The sequence below is a fragment of the Pteropus medius genome, unplaced genomic scaffold (assembly GCF_902729225.1).
Source record: "Pteropus medius unplaced genomic scaffold, Ma_sr-lr_union100, whole genome shotgun sequence".
NCBI lineage: Eukaryota > Metazoa > Chordata > Mammalia > Chiroptera > Pteropodidae > Pteropus > Pteropus medius.
Genome location: NW_024343578.1, coordinates 3,317,676 through 3,336,419, shown reverse-complemented (window position 1 = coordinate 3,336,419; position 18,744 = coordinate 3,317,676). Strand labels below are relative to the sequence as shown.

Genomic DNA, 18,744 nt, shown 5'->3' with positions numbered 1-18,744 from the left:
TGACTGACTTGGTATAAGAGAGCAAGTAAAATACATTTACGTCTTTGGGAAGCTTTGGTCCAATGCTCTCTTTCTCACAGTGAGAATAACTTTACTTCCAGAAGAGACCAAGTTCTAAACTGGTTTTCTATGTTTGCCTCTATCACATTCAATAAATATTTACCAAGAAGCCCATCTTTTCCAGAGATTGGTAAGTATCCTTCCCTGACCTCATATATCAATAATGTAGATGCTGAAAGCCACCTACATTGCTAAAGAAAGGCAAATAAGGTAAAAGCCCCCATTAATGCATTCCTGCATTAGCCACTTCAACTCTGCTTCAACTGAGGATGAAGGTAGTTTACATAAGAAAAACAGTACAGTTCCCAGAAGCTGACAAAATATAGTCAAAATGTCACAGCATATATTCTTGTGCAGTGAAAGGTTTCCTTAACACATTAGCATAGCAGTAATAGGTTAGTATTTGTCAGCCAACTTCAAGGTCCAGGAGGATGATACAGTCCATTCACCTGTTTCCAAGCTTGTCAATTCGGGATTAAAAATGGATTAAAGAAAACTTTCTGATCTTAGGCAGACTGTGGGGTCAGCTAAAGGTGAAATTCAGACCAATGCAGTACCTCGCAATGCACCTCTCATAAATTTAAGAGGTTGGTACCTTTATAAAACAAAGTTCAGCACCTGTGTGCAACATACAAACATTTAAGTCCCCCATGGTGAGTTAGTAGCAGGGTTAAAATCTGGTTCAGAATCATAGGAATCAGAATGTCAGTACCGTCCAGCGCAGCACCCGCAGTTTTATGAGGCAAATGGAATCTAAATTTTTTACTTAAAGAAAAAAATGTCCTGCATCAAATTCCCAAACAAATATCCTCTTATGTAATATCTGGGAGTAGGGGTTGGGGTATATAATTCTTCTTTAATGCAGCTGTCTGATAAACTATATCTCAGTATGAGAATGCAAAATATATTAAGGAAAACCTATTTACTTGTCCAGTTTGAGTCAGCCTCTCTCTAGGAGAAAGCTGAGCTTGAATAATCATGGTATAGACAGACAAGCTGGTTGGGCCCTGACTATTCAGATCAGAGATTAGTTAGGGCCATTTGATTCCCTTTACTTGGGAAGGGAGGTGTTCTAAATTCTATAGTTTCTAGAGAAGTCACAAGAGAGGCAATATAACATATTCAATGTTGCATTTGGTAAATTCCCTCTTATAAAAAGTAAATCTCATTTTCCTAAATAACATAATGGTATTAATTCCAGACATTTTTTTGTTCCATTGATCTCCAAGAAACCTTCTTTGCCTTGGTGCCCTGACTGCTAAGCTCTCAGGAAATCTTGTTATTCAAGATACACACACCGCCCTCCAAAATCTATCTGCTTAATGTTAATTGTTCCCATGCATCTTACATACACATCTCTTCCGTGAATATAGAATTAACCGAATTTTTAAAAATTGGGTCTCTGAGTAAGTTCAAACATATTAACTTTTACTTAAAATGAAGCTCCTTCCCAGATATATCTGAGATATATCTGAGCAGAGAGTTAATGTTTTGATATATGATTTGGTTGGAAGGCTTAAATTAAGGTGGTTCATAAATTATCCAATGAAGAGAGAATCCAGACTACAGAATGTTTGCTACTGTCGATAAAAACAGGTAGGGGCTAGGAGGATGAAAAGGGGAAAAAAATCACAATCAGTTTACATTTGTAGTAATATCACCTTATATTTATATAGCTATCTAGAATTTGCCCAGTTTGTAGTTTTAAAATATTTTCAAATCTTGAAGAATAATTATATTATAAATTTGCAGATGACTAGAATACTTAAAAAAAATACACTCAGCAAAGTAAACCATTTAAAGAAAGCAATCTACGTATGTGTCTTTCCCCATTCCTCATGGCTGGAACAGTTTAGCAAGTGCTATTCTATAATAGCTAGCAGCGCGATCATAAGTAAAAATCACCTGTTTCATGTTAACTTGAGCTGGGTCAAAAGAAGCACCTAAAAGAAAACCGAATTATTGAGTGGGAATTCTCAGACCGTAGATTACATTCAATTTAAAGGTTTAACTGAAGAAACTGTAAACATGACTAGGCAGAGGGGTGTCCAAAATCCTTAACTACCTCTCTATCTTTACCCAGCCACTGAGGACACACAGTTACAGAAACTCCATGCTCTACATCACCGCCCAAAACACGTTTTCTCTGTTGTGCTTCTGCACTACCTGCCTGGAGATATCAAGAAAGAAGGGGAAATGGACTTAACTGTGGGTCTAAGGAACACCTATTGATTTTTACCCAAAGTAAGGACTCTAGAGATAAAACAACTATAAAGAAAAGTAAACACAAAATAAAAACCACTAAAGTCCCTCCGAAAACTAATGGGGAGAAAGGAATTAAACTGAAATACCAAGTCTTTGAGATACTTCTTAACAGGTAGCCCAAGCTGGGTCAAGATGGAAAACAATGACAGTAGAGTTCTTAGTTCAGGTCCATTAAGGAACTGGTGTTAAGTGCTCACACAACGTTTTGAAAGAAAAGTGTTTATCCCTCTCACTTCTGTCATAGTTTTAGTGTTCACATAGCTTAAAAATGGCATCATACAAAAAACCTCATACATGGCTGAAAGCTCAATTATCGACAGAGGTAGTAAACAAAGGAACTCCTAAGAACAGATTTTAAACTGGATCAGAGTGTTACTGTACATTCAAAACCCTAGAGCCACGTAATCATCCCCAAAATGAATTGTTTTAATTTTAAAAAGCTCAGAAACACATTGACAATGAAGCACTGATGTGCCTTAGGCACAGTCCCAAATCAGTGCTGACTTAAAGCTAAGTCCTCTCTTTCTAAGAAAGAGAAAGCAAAGAACAAAGTTCAATCTACAATAGGAAGGAACAGAACAAAAAGAAAACAACCAAAGGGTGCTTTCCAGCAGCCTAGATTACTCTTCATTTTTCGGCCACACCACTGGAAATGCTTATTCTTCTCATATGAGTCTTTTCTTCACAACCTTTATTTTTTAAAAACTGCTATCTGCTGAACGAGAGATGCCCACATTTCCACTGGCAGGAGAGCAACTTCTGTGCAGTTTTTGCTTCTTCAGTGTGGGTCCTCTTTCCCTGAAAGTGCAAAGAGCAAGCCTACACCTGCAGGGCCCAGAGCCCCAGGACTATTTCAGCTCCACTTGTAGAGCAGGCGAAGGATTTGCTGCATTTGTGCTTCAAAGATACAGCTCACTTTGGTTGTCCTTCTCAGTTAGCAAACTGCTCATAAAAAGCAAACTTGATCCTCTCTATATGATGGCAAAGTTTGATGGCAGGGCCCAATTTTAAGTCCATGCACTCTTGAACCGTGGGAAGGGTAAGAAGCAGCAGGGCCTGGCCATCGATTTCCTGTTAACACATAAAATACAAGTTATCTATGATGTATACAAGAATGATGGCTCAATCATGACAGCCCTAATCACTCTGGCTTTGTCAAAATCAGAGTCCCTGTGCTTTCCTTTTATTTCTTTACCCCTTTGAATAAGTATCACACATTTCCTATTAAATGCCTCTCATAGTCCTCTATACTAATGAATCTTCAGATTAATAACAAAATTTTACCAAGGATAAGAATCCATTCTATAATTTCTGCTCTGCAGAAATTAAGTAAACTAGCTAGCCTTGTAACTGACAATTAAATGTGACGAAAGAAGTATCTTTTTAGAGGACTCTTTCTAAATCTGAAAGAAAATATTAACTATAAATGTCAATGTTTTCCTACTCTGTAACATTCATAAAAGCCTGATAAGCTCTTCGAAGATGTTCAGTTTTGAATCTCCTCCATTATCAAAACAAAATTTATTTCAATATTTGTTTAAGGCTGCAGATACTTGTTTCAGAAAATTTGCTTTAAAATGATCATGCCTTTAGAGCTTAATATATTACAGATGCTATTATTATTTTTTTAAACAGGCAAATCATTACTGTGAAAAAGAAGAGGACAATTAAGCATGGTATACTTGATTTTAAGCCACTTAAATATTTGGGGGATGAAAACGAATCTTAGGGAAAAAGGGAATGCAATGATCATCTGCTTCAACCATGGAAAAAATCAGATAAATAAGTTTTTGACTAATTTCTACTTCTAAAAAGGGAACTAAAATAATTTTTTCTTTTGCATAGAAATACTTTTTCTAAGACTTGTAAATAAATTGCCATTGCACCCATAGTCCCTTGTTAAAGAAACATATTACTAAAATTAAAGGTCTCAGTGATTACCTGGTCTAGGAATATTCGTGCTAATGGCGCACAGTCGGTGGACCTGATGAACCGCACAACATCTGCCACACTCCACTTCAGGGGGTTACTGTCCAGGCGAAGCCTTTCAGCAATTTCAATCCTTATTTCCTTCATTCCCCACAACGAAATCAAACCAAATGGTGTAAAAGAGATTTTATTCTAAAAAAAGTCTCTCTATATAAATGCATAACCCCTCAAGGCAGGATTTAAAGTGGTTTTACCACAATTTCTCCCAGCAAAGGTGGCAAAGGCCCATATACATTAGGTACTCAGGAAATGGTTGTTTTTTATAATAAGAAATATCGATGGGGAAGAATTTATCTCAAAGTTTCGGCAGATATAATTTGAGCAATTTAACAGAGAAAAATAGTTTTAACATCTCCCATTTGTTCCTCCATCTATTCTAAATCTCCTATTTGTTCAACTCACTCTCTGGTAGGGTGCTAAAGTAAGTGAGATGATATTTTCAGTGAGAGAAGGCTGATTATCAGGAGAAATCATTTATTACTTCTATTCATTGAATATATTTAAAAAGCAGCCCAGTTTTAAAACACTAACTTAACCGACATTCTTTAGTGTATATGTTATATAACATGCATATACGTATATGTTAAATATACTAAACAAAATGGCTTAACTAGAATCAAAAGTTATTTCTACAAAACCATTATATTTCTATAAAACCATATACATTATGAAAAATATTTAAAATGCAGTTTTCCCTAAAATAAATGACAGTCTGCAAATAAACCAGCAATGAAACATTCTTTTAAAGTAGTCACTCTGAGATCTTCTTCCTGATAAGTAGTTGATCTCCAAATAATTCTGAAACAGAAGTAAATCACTGAATTTGGAACCATTAAAAAGTGACCCAAGAAATTCAACTGAAGCCTGTATTGAAATAAGTGAAATGCTGACATTAACAATTAGATTCTAGAGGAAAATTCTAGAGAGAGAGAAAAAGACAGTGTATTTTTTAAATGGGTACCTTTGGTGAAGGAGGTTTATTCTCATCGTCAGAAAATGAAAATGTGCGAAGCTCTCTTTTTCTCCTTTGTCTGTCTGGAGGCAGTGATGTGGATATCTCACTTTGGGTGGGAGAGGAAGAGCATGACTTTTTTTCTGACATTTCTGACTCTTCCTGTAGCTCGTCCTGCTGTTCAGATGTACTGCCCTCACTTAGGGAATCATCATCTCCTTCATCTGGGTCATCCTCATCTTCAGGCCCACTTCCCTGGAGGAAAGAAAGAGAAGTCTCATTGAAATTCAGGACAAATCAGTTCTGGGGCTGCAAAACTACCTTTGATTGGCCAGAGATGTGGATTAGAGAGACCTGCAGGTATTCTTTCTGTATCTGTACTGTAAAGCAGTGATCTCTTGGCTTCCAGATGGTATAGGCACATTAGATCTCATACCTGGGGAGAGCCCGCCGGGGTATTATCAACAGATGCAGAGGAGCGTTTCTTCTTATGAACAAAAACATTTTTCCGTCTCTTTCTCCTCTTACTGGCTTTTTTCAGGGCACATGCTAAGTTACTATGCCCACCAGGTGGCCTCCCAATTCTTTTACTTTTCTTCTTTCCATAATAGTGTGCTAAATATGTATGACAAAGAAAAATGAAGTAGCTTCATTATTTTTGCGTACCTCAAACCACAAGAGAGTCTATTGGCACAGCGGAAAAAAAGATACACTGTATTTGATTAAAGTTCAAATTCCATACAGTGGAATAATCTTAACTGTACAGATCTTAAATGTACGGTTTGACTAGTACTGACAAATACACTAACTTGAAAAATCCTCCCCCTACCAAAACACAGAACATCTCCATCCTCCTAGAAGGTTTCCAGGGTCCCTTCCTAGTCAGTCCCCCTCACCAGAAGCAACCATTATTGTTTTCCATCACTGTAGGTTAGTTTTGCCTTATCTACAGAACCATTCACTAGGTACATTTTTTGTACAAGGCTTCTTTACTCAGCATAATGTTTTTGAGCTTCATATTTGCTTTGCGTGTATGAGTAATTCATTCCTTCATATTAATGAATAGCATTCCATTGTACAAATACACCAGTTTATCTATTCTTCCATTGATGGGCACCTGGGCTGTTTCTAAGGCTTTGCTATTATTAAGTTGCAATAAACATTCTTGTATAAGGCTTTTAGTTTTCATTTTTCTTGGATAAATACCTAGAAATGGAATTGTTAGAAAATATGATAGATGTATGATTAACTTTTAAAGAAACTGTCAGTTTTCCAAAAGGATTGTATAACTTTACACTCCTACCAGCAATGTATGAGAGATGTAGGTACTTTACACCTTTGCCAGCAGGTGGGATTGCCAGTCTTTACTACATACCCACTAGATTGGCTGAAATGAAAATTTCTCATTATAGTCTAAATTTGCATTTCTCTAACGACTAATGATATTAAGCATATTTTCATGTGCTTATTGGCCACTGCCTATCTTTTTCTGTGAAATGTCTATTCAAATCTTTTATTCATTTTTTTTGTTTTTTTTTAATTGATACAATTCTCATAACATAAAATTAATCACTTTAAAGTGTACATATTCAGTGGTTTTTAGTATATTCACTATGTTGTGCGATCATCACCACTATCTAATTCCAGAACTTTTTCTTTTTATTTTTTTACATTGTGGTATAGTTATATAGGCACTGACATGAATAGTATATTTCACTTACCTACTAAAAATTGCAATTTTTTTGGCAATTTGCTAAACTAAGTGTTGAATCTGACACACTAATAAGCTAACACAATCTCTGCCTTTAATGAGTTTACAATCCAATAAATAGAAATAGAAACTAGAAGGTTAGACTCATATGATTTTATAATTCAAATACTGATCAGAAAGCTCATCATGCTAAATGTGAACCTTGGAACAGCAGTATCAGCAGCATCTGGGAGCTTGTTGGAAATGGAGACACTTGGGCCCCAGATAACCACAGACCTGACAAATCAGAAGAACCTCCACATTTAACAAGATCTTCTGGTGATTTGCATGCATGATGAAGTTTAAGAGGCACAGAATTAGATATCCCTAAAAGTAATCTTCTAATTTAACAAGGTAAAATCCTTCTCTGTATTAATTCTCCCAAATGACATCAGGGTTTATAGGATTTAACGATAGGACCAGAATTGTGTGTTTAGATAACAATGGTTTGACAAAGTTCTAAATTGGAAATTTCATACTGTATGACTTTTGTTTTTGTTGTTGTCGTTGCAGTTTCGCAATGAGAAGGAAGAGGTGTCATTATGACAATTCAGAGTGAAGTCCATAACTACTTCCCCTCCTACTTATGCCTCTCATCTATTGTGGCCTCTTTGCTGCTCCTCACAGATACTAAGGATGCTCCTGCCTCAGGCCTGTACTCTTGCTGCCCTCCCTTACTCAGGACATTCTCGCCCCAACGTCTGCACAGTTGGCTCTTGGTTTCCTTCAGATTGTTTGTTACCTGTCAGGAAGACTTCCCTGACCACTTGTATGAAAAACATCCCATTTCCTAGCCCTCCTCACTCTCCTACTTTGCTTGCTCATCGTGCTTCATTTTTATCTCCAGTACTTCTCTCTCTGTATTTGTTCATGTGTTTATTACTTATCTCCTACATTAAAATATAAACTCAATGAGGACAGAAATTGTTTTCTTTACTGTTGTATTCCAGTGCTAGGACAGTGGCAGCAAACAGTACATACATAAGAAATCCTTGCATACGACATGAATGAATTATATATCCTAATAAATGCAATATAGCTAATTTCTATACATACTATATAAAAAAGTTGGCAAAATGTGGCCCATGGCTTGTTCTGGAATGACCCTCAAGCTAAAAATGGTTTTCATATTTTTTAAAGTGTTTTTTAAAAAGTGAAAATAAGCCAGAATATACAACAGAGATTACTACTCATAGCCTAAGATATTATCTGGCCCTTCACAGAACAAGTTTGTATACCTTTTTACGTGGCTGTCTGCAAATAAAAACTTTTCATGATATAAGGTATGGTCAACTGCTATAGTTAACAAATTTGAAAAACATGACTCACTATATTTGGTCTTTGTAAGTACAGAGCAGTTCTCAGAACACTTGTCCAGAACCATCCGTGGACCGAACAGATTGGGACAACACTCCAGTTTGATACAGGTCTGCCGGCAGAATTCAGTCACCCGATCTGCTGTTTTCACTATCTCAACAGTAGCTCGATAACTCTTTCCTTTGTATCTGCCATTGGAAAACATCATATACCAAGTTTACTGGGCTAATAATTACCCGGAGAAAAATCAAGTACATTAACAGACTTAAAAATATTTTTACTTGTTAGAATATTCTATGTCTTTTATATTTTGAGGACTCTAAAAATAATATGGAGTTTATACATTTTGTACTTAAATTTATAATTTAGTAAGCTATGGCAACTAAAATCTGAGTTATTCAAATTAGCAAAATAAGGTTCCTACTTTCTGTTTCTAAGTTTAAGGTTTTTATAGCAACTCCTACACTACTAAAAGAAAAATGAATTTCATTAAGTCTTTCTTTCTTCACCCTAGGATAGTGATCGTCAGAATGTGGTCGACTGACCAATATAACCTGCCAACTATCATCTGTCCTTGACAATATTAGGTCAGAAAATGAAAGTAAATGTTGATAAATTTTCATAGTTATTTGAAAGAGTAATTTTATGTCTACTAAATCTAATTTAAAAATTGTTCTTGTATTTTATACCTTTTAAATTTTATATTTCTTGTGATTCACTTTTACCATATAAAAGTATTGGTCCATGACAGAACAAAGACTTAAAATAAACCTGGTCCTTCAGCACAAATAACTGAAGAAGCAATGCCTCAGGAAATGTAAATATTCTAATATTATCCATGGGAAGAACTGGTTCTGTGACTTGTTAAGGATGACTTATGCATTAAAGGCAGAGGAGCCTACTCACTTGGCTTTTAAGACTTCTCCACATCCATGCCACACAGAGTCTTTGTCCAGTTGCAGCTCCCGAAGGACACGACTGGGTTTATAGGCTGCATTGATAAGTAAAGTGAGGACCTGCACTCCATTTTTAAAGCAAAAATATGGGTTGGGAAGGAGAAAAGCATACCATTAGGAATAACCTTGCTAACCCCTAGCACATCACTTAGGAGATTAACTCTAGTCATGTTAATTAACAAATCTTAACAAAATAATAATACTGAAGATATGACAGCTGACCAAAGTTGCAAATAAGAGATTAACCAGACCCTCTTACATATTTAAAACATTATGGTCAGACAGAAATAGGTACCATGAACTTAAAATTACTCTAGCATATGCTTCCAAATCCTTTCCCAGTCATGGTACACACAGAAAATTCTATTTGTTTGGGATACTTTGTAGACAGCTGAGCCTTCTTGTGGCTGGAGGAGTCTGCTGGAGAAGCTCCAACCTCCCCAGATCCTGAGCCTTGCCTCTCTAGGGGCTAAAAAGTTCAGTACTGCTCACATTTGTTACCAGTACCCTGGCTGGGAAGCTCTGCAAGTCCAGATGTGTAGCTTTATTGTAATCATGGGTTAATTGCCACTATTCTCACACTCTTGTACAATTCTCATGTGGTCCCTGACAGAAGATCTTTCTACACTGACAGAGGTGAGCCTGCTATATAAAGAACTGCTCAGGTGAATGTTCCTGGGGGGAACCAGAAATAACTATGTGCCCAGTTTATTGTCCAACACGAGAAAAGTTAATCACTTATGATAAAAACTAGAGTTGTCACATCTATGGCATGTATGAATGAGTCTATGAGACTGCTGTGAAATTCCCAAGTTCTTTGCTCTAGACCAGAACCTTACCTCTCTAAGGACAAGAACACAGTTCCCAGGTCCTACACATTGAGGCAGCTCAGCGATTCTTCCTTTGTTAAGATATGGCCCTGAGAAGCAACGGTGGTTGAAATATATCTTTGGACAGCAATATTTTCCATTAATCATAACTAGGAAATGAAGAGAAACAAATATTCAGAACACAGTCATTTTCTACCCCATTTCCAAAGTTGGATTACTAGGGAAGGGAGGAACAAGCATATTCACCATTATGTAAAGTAAGGAATTATGTATTTTGAAGCTTACCATGTTGTCTGAGGGTGCTCTCAAAATACTTACAACTAACTCTATTGCAGTGCTTATCACTCTGCTGAAATCAAACAATGTCTGGAATTACAGGCAGATTAACTCCTGGGTTAATTTGACATTGTTCCATAGGCTTATACTTCTATCAATAAAGGAAGTGGAGGATTGATTTCAAGAACCCATGATGATTCCAGACAACCAACTAACTATTCAATAACCTATTCTGGAATATTTCTAGAGAATGATGATGAATATTATCCAGAACTATAGTTTGTCTCCTTAAGACCACCAAACTAGTATTCAATGATATGGGAGCCTTCCTATTTCTGGGATTTCCGAAGGGCTAAAAGTACTCTGTAATCACATCTCTAAATTCTTTAAGTACTGAGGGGTATAACTGGGCCTAGAGACTCCTCTCTTCAACTGTTTGTGCAAATACCCTACTTCAAAAGAATGTTTTTTAATCCCCCCTCATCGTGATTAACAATTCAACTACTGAATGTAAAAAATTCAGATACTAAAACATCTTCATTTTCTTCTCAAGCAGAGAGAAGCTCTTCTGATAGATACTGCCCCAATAATCCAACATTAAGAAAAGGAGATGTGTGTACACTGCCCACTATTGATAGGACCTTGAAGTACATGATGTTTACTCTAAGAATACAGTCATAGCACAGTTGTCAGTCTGTCAGCATCCATTTCCCTATTTGAACTCTGCCACCAAAAGCCCCCTCTTCAGGATTAAGGCTTTTTTGCTCCCCGCTGTGGGAATGTTGGCAGTTTACAGCTCTGGGTCATAAGTCTACCCTGGAATTACCCTTATTCTAGGACTGCCTGCAGTAGTAGGAGAGAGCCAACCTGCCAAAGATTCCACCCTTTGTGAGGTGGGGAGGGAGAAGCGGCCTACTTCCAATACCTGACCATAAAGGAGTACAAAGCTGTGGCTACCAAGCCTCGCCTCTTAGTGGCTATACCAGCTCCAAGGCTCCCTGAAGGACTGGAAGAAACTTCTGTACAACTGTTCTATTCTCTGCCCAGTCCTGCTTCCTTTATCCCTCCAGAAGCTGTTCCCCAAAGCACTCCTCAATGAAACTTCTGCACAAATATCAGTTTCAGACTCTGTTTCCAAGGTAATCTGACCTATCACAAAATCTAAACCAAAAAGAACTTAGCTGTGGTGGGGGAGATATTAGTATCTTAATTCTGTAGTTTCAGTAGGTATTAAAATGACCAGTAATACATCAAAAATAAGGAGTTACACAGAGCTGATCCTCTATGTATAAATGATATAATGAAAGGACAGTGGGTAGGAGACAAAAAGTGCAGGTTTTGAACTTGAGAAAGATTTGAGTTCCATTTCTGACCCTTCTATGCATAAGCTGTGTGACCTCTCTAAGACTTAGTTTCTTTTCTTTTCTAGGCATTTAGTAAATACCACCCAAATGTCTAACCTGTGCTACATTACACACAGCCAAGATGCTAAGAATTATGCAACCAACAAAGACGGTCAAGAGTAGTTCCAGGGAAAGAAAGAATCCTTGTCACATTTATTAGGCATTGCCTCTGGAACAATCTGTTTTTCCAGTGCTTAATTTTTTTAATTGTGAAATATATATATATAAATAATGTAAATAAATATATGTAAATAAAGTGTGTAGATCATAAAAAGAGTTTAAAAAAGAATAAACATCCACCTTTGAACCACCCCGCTTAAGAAAGAGCACTGCCTGGAAAGCCTCAGGTTCTTTATCTAACTCAGGGATACTAATAGTGACCTCTGGAGCCCTTGGCACCCAATAAGTGATCAGTAATTATATTATTATAAATGCACAGAGATATAAGCCTAAAGATAATTATTAAACTAAGTGCATCTTAGACAATTGTAAATTTAAAATCACAATTAAGATACCCTTCTATGAAGCTACATCTTACAAATCAAATGTATTGTTATTTTAGGTATAGTCCATTAAAAGAAACTAAAGATACTCTTTTCCCCAAGACTGCATGCACGAATACCTGAGTCTGTAGAGTTCAGCTCCTGATTCTTTAGGCCTTCATGGACAGTCCTCGAGGATGGTATTCTGAGTCAAGAAAACACAACAAAATAGTGAGATAATCCTTTAAGTCAGTAAAGTGTGAGGGTTCTTTTCCTTCAAATCTAAGAAGAAAGCAAATGTGGCAGATTGCAAAATCTATAACAGAAGGTGCTTTCTTGATCATACTTTTAATGTACATAGTTTTTAAAACTACATACACAGGCTAAGGAGCCAACTGTCTACAGACAGTGCTGTGATACTGCGTGTTCAAATGAACCTTCTTCCATTCATGTGAGCATTACAGAAGTCCTTCTGGGATTCTTAAACCACAAGTAGAGTCTTCGTTTACTTTATATTCAAAGAATGGAAACTTTTCTTTCATAAGATTAATTTTCTTTTATCACTTTCTCAAAATTCAAGACAAATTATATTATTAAAAAAAAGAGAATTACTCTATTTGCAGCAATCACTGAAAAAGGTTAATTTATCTCTTTTAATTACTTTTTAAAACTTTGGATTGGTCTTGGCAACTAAATCAAGGAAAAATCCAAGGCCAGATTGTTGTCATTGCTATCTCACTTCGCTACCTGGAATAGAATTCTGTGGCCTTTCTCGCTACTTCTATTGTCAGTTTTATTACTCACACAGCCACAAAAGCAATTATAATTTTATAGAATTTGTATAGACTGAATTGTGTCCCCTTAAAATTCACGCGTTAAAGCCCTAACCCTCAAAGTGACTGTGTTTGGAGACAGGGTTTTTAGGAGGTAAATAAGGGTCCTTATAAGAAGAGGAAGAGAAAAAGATCTCCCTTTCTCTCTGTCCCTACCATGTGAGGACACAGTGAGATGATGACAGTCAGCAAGGTAGGAAGAGAGCCCAGACCAGGAACCAAATTGAGCTGGTACTTTGATCTCAGGCTTCCCAGACTGTAAAATTGTGAGAAAATAAATTTGTTGTTTAAGCTAGTGGTTCCCAAACCCCAGGCCATGAACCAGTACCAGTCCATTGCCTGTTAGGAACAGGGTGAAACAGCAGGAGGTAGTGGCCGCTAGCAAGCAAGCGAAGCTTCATTTGAATTTGCAGCCGCTCCCCAGCACGAGCATCGCTGCCTCAGCTCCACCTCAGATCAGCAGGCATTAGATTCTCATAGAACTGCTGGTCCCCGGTGCCAAAAAGGTTGGGTACAGCTGGTTTAAGCCACCCAGTCTGTGGCATTTGGTTATGGCAGCCTGAACAAACTAATACAGAATGAAAACCCAATGTTTAAAAGCACACATGTACACACAGAAACCTTTGTAATTTTGAGGCACTACTATTCACTTGCTTCTCAAAAACTAGGTATGAAGATATGCTAGAGGGTTTCCTAATGGGACACAAAAGCACTCTTTTTATTATGCTTTTCTTCTTTTAGAGTTGTCTTCTAGCTGAAGTTTATTTTTTCGCAATGACAAATTATATCTTAATTTACATTTACATTTTTTGCTCTTCCTTGACAAATGCCAGCATAGAGACTCTATTTCCTCTTTTATTCAAATGCCTTTAGGCTCTAAAAGCCAAAGAAAACTCAATTTGGGGAACACCTTGAGAATGCATTTTACCCTTTTGTATTAATGCCATTTTAGGAAATGCATATAAATATGTAAACTATCAAAAGCAGAATTAAAGGATTATGCTTCTATGTGAGGAAATAACATCTGAGGAGATATACTCTCTTAAATAGTTATTTCTTTTTCTAGAGAGTCTAAATTTCAAATGTCAACTGTTCAAACATACTGTTATATTACTTACTGTTTTTCTGGCTGAACCACTGCAATTTTCCTCTGTTTGTGTACTACAAGGAAAAAAAAAAAAAAAAGTAAATGCCAAGAAAAATTAAGAGACAGATGATAACAGCATATTTAAACCTGGTTATATGTATATTTGATTAGCAAATGCTATAAATAAGTGCTGATATGATATGTCTGAAATGAGACTAAAGCACAGTTTCTGGTTAGGAGTCTTTAAACAAAGACCAAAATAATATTTTCAAGGATCCCTGGGAAAATCAACTCCTAAGAATACTTTCTAAGCAAGAATAGATATTCAAAAGAAAAACTGATTTTGACAAAGGTACCAACACATTCAATAGGGAAAGTACAGTCTTTTCAACAAATTGTGCTGAGAAAATTGAATAGCCACATTAATGAACCTGGAACTTTACCTTATACCATTACAAAAAAAGTAACTTAAAATGGACCAAAGACCTAAACGTAGGAGCTAAAACTATGAAACTCTTAGAAGAAAACAGGGGAAAATCTTCATGATACTAAATTTGGCAATGATTTTCTTGTTATGACACCAAAAGCACAGGTAACAAAAGAAAAAATAAACTGTATTACATTAAAATTAAAAACTTTTGTGCCTATCAAGAGAGGCAAAGGCAGCTTTGGAAAACAGTCTGGCTGTGTTAAACACAGAGTTATATCAAAGCCTGTACACAAATGTTTACGGCAGCATTATTCATAACAGATAAATAAGGAAAATAACACAAATGTGTAACAACTGATGCATGGAAAAACAAAATGTGGTATTACGCATATAATAGAATGTGACTCAGGAATATAAAGGAATAAAGTACTGATACATACTACAAAATGAATACACTCTGAAAACATTATGCTAGGTAAAAGAAGTCAGTCACAAAAGACTACATATTGTATGATTCTTCCATTTATGAGAACTGTCCAAAACAGGCAAATCTATAGACAGAAATTAGATTAGTAGTTGCTTAGGACGAGGGATCAGGAAGTAAAGAGGTGATTGCTAAGGAGTATGGGCTTCTTTCCAGATAAAGAAATGTTCTCAAATTGACTGTTGTGATAGTTATACAATTCTCATTACACTAAAAACCACTGAATTTTATACAGTTAGTCCTCATTTAACATCACTGATAGGTTCTGCGACTTTAAGCGAAACAATGTATAATAAAACCAATTTTACCACAGGCTAACTGATATAAACAAGAGTCAAGTTTCTATAGCATCTCATCAACTTTATAATGAAACGAGGCTGAACAAATCAACATTACTGATGGACCTACTATACTTTAAAAGAGCAAATTTTATGTTATATAAATGATATCTCAATAAAACTGTTTTTAAAAAGAGGGGTAGATGTCACTTTTAACATCAGGTTACAGAAATATTCTGGCTTCCGTATTACTCAACCTCTCTTACTCTCTCACTTGCTGGCTGATAGAAGCCAACTGCCACGCTGTGAGCTCCCCTATAAAGAGGTCCACGTGGCAAGAAATAGAAGGAAGCCTCCAATAGCCAGAAAGAACTGAGGCCCTCAGTTGAACAGCCTACGAGGAAACGTATTCTTGCCAACAGTCACTTGCATAAACTTGGGAACAGACCCTCCCCCGAAGCTGGGCTTTGAGATGACTAGAGCCCTGGCTGACACCTTGACTGCAACTCTGTGAAAGACTCAGATATAGAGGACCCAGCTAAGTTGCGCCTAGATTCTTGACCTACAGAAACTGTAAGATAATAAATGTTTGCAGTAATAAATAATTTCCTATGGAGGAACAGATAACTAGAATATCACTTTGTTTTTCTCTGAAATGCCCAGACTTATCCTAATTGGTAGCAGCCACACAACAGATTATCTAACAAACAACGTTTTCACCCGGAAATAGAAGGGTACCTCGTGCTCGGCGAGGAGCGCTGAGGGGATGGCCATTGGTTTCACACCAGCCCAAAGGAAATATATCCATGGATTCCACACTCACAATACATTCAGGAATGGGCTTCTTAGAACCTGTTTAAATTTAAAAAAAAAAAAAAAAAAAAAAAAAAATTTAGACCATTAAGTAGCCTTCTTCAAAAACTATTTCCTAGACAATCAATATTCTACTATTGCAATAATACAGACACAAAGTCTCTTGAACAAGTTCCTTTTACACAGAAGTTATACTTTTTCATGAGTGATAAACATTAAGGAAAAAAAGTAAACTGTCTCCCATGTGTAACTATATAAAGACCAAAATGGGTACTGAATATTAGGGAACAGCAAATAAGCAACTGGAAATATCAGTAGTATCATTCAGATGGTTGACAAATGTCAACTCCATGAAAACTGGGAAACAAAGGCAAAGGTGATGATTCCACTCAATGAGAACATTAGTTGTGGTACATGGGGACAAGCCAGAATTCAAATCAGAAAGTGATGTAGGCAAGTTGCTCAGAAGGGGTTGCACAAAAGTCTATATTCAATGCTGCCTCTGACGTCTGTATTAAATGCTAATTCTACAAACTGGAAACAATACGTACCAAGTCTGACTCTTTGGCAGCCAAATAAAAAGAAAACCTAGGCCACATACAGTAACTGTGGCACTGAGTGCGCACATAGTGCTTTTGTTACACAAATATGTCCAACTGTTAAATACTACTTTTAGTATGTCTTTTTTTACGTATTTTTTGGTTCTAATGGTTAGGGGCAACCAAAATACTATCTCTTGAATAAGCTAGTTGCTAATGCTCAGATATTTTGGTCACATCAAAATATATGCTGACTTATCCTTTCCCTTTCAAGAAAACAGGGGACTCTGTAGTAAAGGCTTTTTATTCACATTAATTTCCTAAAATTTGAAAGTCAAGGACATGAAAAGAAATTTGAGTTTAGAATCTTGCATTATAAATTAGAAGTCTCTGAACAAAATCCCTACTTAGCTAATTGATTAAGTTTAACAAGCCACATTACAGGGGTGAACAGGAAAGGCAAAGAAGAGCAGCCACAGGAAGGTAGTGGCACTTACCCTCCAGCTGGAGCCACAAGTAAGAGCCTCTCACTGCAGTAATGGTGGCAACGCACACTTCTTCAGGGAGAAGAGGGTTCACTGCCTCGAGCTTCATGTTCTCCTTAAATTCATGCTCAGAAATTGACTAGAAAATAAATGAATCAAATCCAAATACATTCTAAGTATTAACTCATGTGCTCATCTGAGAGACCTTCTCCAAGTAATATTTAACCCCAGAGTAACACTTTAAGGCTATAATTTTTTTTTTTTTGCTTCGTTTTATTTCTTAATGAAACAAAGGGAAAATGTCTTTCTTAATGTTACAAGCAGTCTCTAAAGTCAGATATACTTGCATTACTGCTACCTGTATGAACTTACTCAAGTTGTGTAACTTCTTTTTGACTCAGTTTCACCATCCGTCAGATGACACTGAGAACACCTATCTCACTGGGTAATGTTATGAGGTTTCAAAAAAATAAAGCACCTAAGGCTTTGTGCCCTGAACCAAATGCCTCTTGGATCACCCTTTCCCTTCCCAGAAAGGGCACTATCATACAATAAACTACCTGGTTCCTATTTCTATATGTATCATAAAAGGCAATCAGAATAATGCTTAAAACAAGAAAAAAGGGTCATTTAAAGTATGTTTTAACAATGTGCAGTTTCTAGGTCAAAATAAAGATTGAAACTTCTGTACCTAACTGTTCTTTATTCCTCCTGATAATTCACTAAAACTAAAGTGCTTTTTTAAAAAAGACATAAACCTACTAGGATGAATATAACAGAGAGGAGACATTTAGAAGAGCGTCTAGAACTAACTTAGCTGATTAAAGAAAAGTGAATCTAAGCTGGCAGTAAAAAAAGCTAAGAACTGGCAGTACCAGCACTAGACAACTAGAGGTGGGAGAGAAAGTCAAAATAAAAAAAATTGTTGAAAACATTTAAGAAGCATTTAGGTCATGCCAATGGCTCCTTCACTCCACACCTCAAGAAAAATGTCCCTTCCCCTTCCCTATAGAAGATGAGATTTATCTTCCAGAGAGGGTAACACACAGGATCTCTGGGAAGGAGGATGCAGAAACTGTTGAGGGTATGCATGCAGTGCCCAAAACAGGGGCTTGCATATGGAATGTGAGAGGTTCAGCCCTTGCCTCTACTCTCCAGACTGGAAGGGACTTCTTGTAGCAACCTAATAAGCCCAAGAAGAAACATATAAAGACATGGATGTAGGTGTCCCCAACAAATGACCAGCCAGATCCCACCCTACTGGGAAGTTCAAGGTTGACAAGCCCCACCAACACTCAGAGCTTCCAATGAGCTTTTTCACTTTGTCCCCCACTCTTAAGTATAAGCGAATAACCAAGAACTACCAGACATCTAAAGATATAAAACCTGGAGACAAAAAAAAAAAAAAAAAAAGCAACTTGGAGAAAACAGATTATGCAAGAAGAAAACTTGCCAAGGCAAGGGTAATTAACATACTATAAGAGATAAGAAAAACTACTGCATCTTTAAAACAAA

At 36.7% G+C, this 18,744-nt stretch overlaps 1 protein-coding gene across 19 annotated transcripts in view; it reads right to left on the bottom strand.

Moving 5' to 3' along the window:
• Positions 1 to 1,467: 1,467 nt before the first annotated feature.
• Positions 1,468 to 18,744, bottom strand: part of SFMBT1 (Scm like with four mbt domains 1) — a 96,695-nt gene continuing 79,418 nt past the window's right edge. For 14 of the 19 annotated variants that reach the window (XM_039867467.1, XM_039867464.1, XM_039867465.1 and 11 more), the window contains 11 exons: positions 17,242 to 17,368; positions 16,131 to 16,244; positions 14,232 to 14,274; positions 12,421 to 12,491; positions 10,129 to 10,268; positions 9,240 to 9,349; positions 8,346 to 8,521; positions 5,703 to 5,881; positions 5,276 to 5,521; positions 4,267 to 4,407; positions 1,468 to 3,396 (listed from right to left, as the gene is read on the bottom strand). In XM_039867467.1, coding sequence (XP_039723401.1) covers positions 3,256 to 3,396; positions 4,267 to 4,407; positions 5,276 to 5,521; positions 5,703 to 5,881; positions 8,346 to 8,521; positions 9,240 to 9,349; positions 10,129 to 10,268; positions 12,421 to 12,491; positions 14,232 to 14,274; positions 16,131 to 16,244; positions 17,242 to 17,368 — 1,488 coding nt within the window. In that variant the 3' untranslated portion in view covers positions 1,468 to 3,255. The remainder of the gene's footprint in view (positions 3,397 to 4,266; positions 4,408 to 5,275; positions 5,522 to 5,702; positions 5,882 to 8,345; positions 8,522 to 9,239; positions 9,350 to 10,128; positions 10,269 to 12,420; positions 12,492 to 14,231; positions 14,275 to 16,130; positions 16,245 to 17,241; positions 17,369 to 18,744) is intronic. The other 5 variants (XM_039867477.1, XM_039867476.1, XM_039867470.1 and 2 more) reach the window with 4 other exon arrangements.